This window comes from Trachymyrmex cornetzi, unplaced genomic scaffold (assembly GCF_001594075.2).
Source record: "Trachymyrmex cornetzi isolate Tcor2-1 unplaced genomic scaffold, Tcor1.1 scaffold220, whole genome shotgun sequence".
Classification (NCBI taxonomy): Eukaryota; Metazoa; Arthropoda; class Insecta; order Hymenoptera; family Formicidae; genus Trachymyrmex; species Trachymyrmex cornetzi.
The window spans coordinates 587,559-591,767 of NW_017296848.1; the positions used below are offsets into that span (position 1 = coordinate 587,559).

General features: G+C 30.0%; 1 protein-coding gene across 2 annotated transcripts in view; it reads left to right on the forward strand.

Annotated features, from left to right (window-relative positions):
- Positions 1 to 3,930, forward strand: part of LOC108760128 (uncharacterized) — a 54,236-nt gene extending 50,306 nt beyond the window's left edge. For both annotated transcript variants that reach the window (XM_018505926.1, XM_018505925.1), the window contains exon 10: positions 3,843 to 3,930. In XM_018505926.1, coding sequence (XP_018361428.1) covers positions 3,843 to 3,912 — 70 coding nt within the window. In that variant the 3' untranslated portion in view covers positions 3,913 to 3,930. The remainder of the gene's footprint in view (positions 1 to 3,842) is intronic.
- Positions 3,931 to 4,209: the final 279 nt, after the last annotated feature.

Genomic DNA, 4,209 nt, shown 5'->3' on the forward strand with positions numbered 1-4,209 from the left:
AAAGTAACTTTACATAAATATTGTTGAATTCATAAAGTATTTATATAAAAAAATTGAGATTTTTATCATTATTTTATAATACATTTTCATATATTTACATTAGAGTACAAACTAAAAAAATATTATTATTTATTTAAATAACTTTTGATCCACGTGATCAACTGTCTCTATTTTTTTTGTATTATTATTAAATGCAATTTAGAATAGTCTGTAATTTTTTCAAGTAATTCCTAACATATTGCATTTGCCGTACAACCTCCTTAATATATTTATTTATATATTTCATATTGGTTTATATATTTACATTCAATGAACAATTAAGGGAATGAATTATTGTTAAAGAATCTTACAACAATTGCAAAACTGCTTTTTCTCCTAAATGCTGAGCACTCCTCGAAATTTTATTGAATGATTTCTTTGTCTTGGTCATCACTCCTTTTTTTCTCTTTATTTATCTTTCATCTAATCATTTTTAACAATATTTAACGTTTTTCATATGGGAAGCTTTTCTATGTTTTTTTTCGAATTTTTTTTAAAACTTTTTGACGTTTTTTGAAGTTTGTCGTGATCCTCGCGTTGAGATCAAGACGTAGCAAGACGATGATACGCGAAGTCGTGACGTTACTTGCTCGAGAGAGTTTCATTGTACGAATGATAACAGATAAGATCAGGGCACTCTGATAATCACTCGCAGTATGTTGTAAAAAAAGTAAACACGCCGCGTGCTAGTCAACGTCACCCATCATAAACATCACATCTGACGTAAAAAATATCATTCTGTTGCCAAGAAAAGTAATTACTCAATTTAACTTCTTTCTTTTAAATAACGGTTATCTCTTTAACAAAAAACATTTTTTCGATAAAAAAATAACCTTAAAATATACCTACTTGTTACAAAGTTTATAAATACTCATTATTATATATTTAAAATAAAAATTTGTTTCCTTTTAAACATTTATATAAAATCAAATCAAAGAAACAATTTTATATAATATATATAATAAACAAATCGAATTTGTTTTAATTTAATAATCTTGATTGAAGTATTAAACTCTTACTAGGATTTAGAATATATTTTGAATAAATTTGATGCATGTGATAAACTTGTGATAGATTTGCGAATATATATGAATCTTTGAAATACATAAAACAAGTAATTATTACTTTACGTATTTTTCTGTGTGTAATTGTAAGTGACTGTATTTGAAGAATTGATCAATTACAGTCGAATATTCTTCTTGTATCAATTCTTACAACTATAATTTATAAGTTACAATTACACTTACGCAATTGTAGACTGGGTTTAAAAGCTATGGTTCTCTTTATACTGCAAATGCTTTGAAGCATTTTTTGATTGGACAATTAATAAAGTTCTTTCTTCCGCTTGATTAATCAAATGTTGCGAAGTATTTATTGTGCCCAGTGGACCGGAAAGTCTACATACGCGGAATATTACGCTCCTTTGAAATTATTTTTTAAATTAATTCGGGCAAATAAATCAATCCGGAAAGATTCCTTCATTTTAGACGATCCACAATTCAAGATTCGAAATGCAATTCTAATTATAATTATACGTGCCATGCGATAAATGGAAATGTTCGAAAATGAGGAATTAGAATGAAATAAATATATATATATATATATATAAAAGTAGAAAATGGAGGAAATTACTTTGATTAAGGTACTCATTCATCTTCCCTTCGAAACAAATCAATTTTGGAGACGAAAAACGGCAGGAATTAAGTTTAACAGCTAATATTATACATGTATATGTAAATTATGATAAAATATACTTATACAATAACAGGGAAAAGTTTCCGACCAACATATAATTTTACGATAATTTTTGTCAGTCTGATTCGTATTGTAAATTTATAAAATTCTTGTTATAATCAACTTAAGAACACAATTTTAAATACTAAATAGAATATACAATATTAGATACTTGTATACTTTTTTTTTTGTAAAGATTCTTTATATCTGAGCTATTTATGCAACAAAATTATTCATGACTGGAAACTTTTGGCAGCTATTGTATATGTACATTGGAATATAAAATTATAAATAGAATTCTGCTCTAAATTCTTCCATAAATTAGGCAAGGCCGTTGCTGAGCCTTCTGGAATCTCGTTACGTAAATGACATACAGTGAGTGAAAAAAGTATTCGTACAAAGAAAATATTTTTTAAAAAAACTTTATTTTTAAAAAGTAATTATTATCCAGCGAGAAATGAGTCATCGAACTGATGTCGAATCGATATCAATACGATGATTTCAACATCAATGCACATGTTTCAAATTATAAAATATATATTTTACTTAACAACACAATAAAATGTACTGAAAATTTTAGACGACTTTTTAACCCATTTTTATATTTATATTAAACACATTATCTTAATTTATAGCAATTTGTGTACAACAGTTTTAATATGCACCAGTGAGCCTTGAGTGCATCTAATCAGATTTATATATAGTATTTTTGGCCAGGGCTGTGTATATTTGATTTTTAGCGAGAAAGCAAGAAAGTTACAGTGTCGAGTGTAGGAATAAAAAAAAAGACGCCTCTAAAATCAAAACCATTCGCAGCTGACAGTAAGCATGCCGTACGCTACAAAAAATAAACACATACGCCACGTGCTAGGCACCTCACCGCGTCGCGTAATGTAAACACGCTCGGTGTACCGCAGGATTAACGAGCATACACCGATAACCGTCTCGGCAATACATTCGTATGAATATGTACGTTTGGAATTAATTTCGACGAACGAATGATGTCCCGCGTCCTCAGCGTCGCATTAATTCATATTAACATTCATACATTTTGAGAGCTTAAGGGAGAACTTTGTCTGAACGCTAATTCGACGTTGCGATTTGATTTATATGAACGGGCAGATTATCCTAAAGTACACGTATTATGTGCTTTATTGGCTGCACGAGTAGCAATGCAACGTAAGCAAATCTTCACCGACGCGTAAAAATAAAAGAAAGGAGGAAGTGATAATCGAAATGTATTATTTTGAATTTTTAATTTCTCTTGGGAATTATACGAAACTTTAGATATGTATCAGATAATGGCGATTAATTGTGGATCCTTAACAACATTATGCGTTATATTTAAGTGTTGTAAAAAGTACAATAAAAGAAAAGATTGGCTGAATATGGCACAGCATTTTTAATTGATTGCAGTAGTTAATTTTTGGTTGCGTTAGTCTATCCAAATCCTATATTGACATTGCTGATAGGCTAATGCAACCAAAAATTGGCTGCTATAGCCAATTAAAAATGCTATGTCACATTTTACCACCCTTGTAGAAAAGTACTACTGAGCACTAGGAGTATTTTGAGGCACTACTGTACTACAGTATTACTACACTACTGTAGTAATGCAGAAGTGTTCAGTAACGCTTTAGATTCTTAATATAGAAATTCGATAGAATAAAAATGACATATTTAAAATCTTCTACAATAAATGTTTATAAAATTTAGTAATTAGTTATTTTTATTGTACATATCGTTTTTTACATTCATTTCCTTTATTTATACGTATAACTTCCATATATATAACATATATACCAGTACATATAAGGCACATAAATAAAAAGAAATAATATTAACTAAAATAACAGAAGTAAAAACATTAAACAACAGAACATTCATTTTTTACTATTAACTATAAAAGTGTTAAAAATTTTACAAAAATCTGAAGAATTCATAAAATATTTAATGCGTAAAATTATTAAAAAAGAATTTAACACTTCTTTTATTGTTTTTAAAATTATCGCTTTAATTTGAACGATGAAGGACAATGCGTATAGTAAGTCCTTTGTTTTCTGTTTCAGAAAACTCTCAGCCACTAATCAGGGCGAAGAGATGGCCCTTCGGGGTCCACCCGACGTACCCAACGTGTGATTCTAAGGATCCAGACTAATCATGCACGTGGCCAGCGGTACCGGCAAGAAGTCATCGATGTCCACGTAGAGATTGGGAGCCATTGTGAAAACGCTGCAGGATTGATCCCCCGATTCTCGAAGGAAGACTTCAAACTTCTCGCGATGATCCTTTGCAATTAAAGCTGCGTCTAAAAAGGCGAAGAGAGATGCGTCTATTCGCAACATTCGAAGTGAATCCTGCCGAGCACATTGCGCAGAACGTGGCTGCTCGAATTCCGGGATTTTTCCCTCATATATCCGCATTAATTTGAAGAAA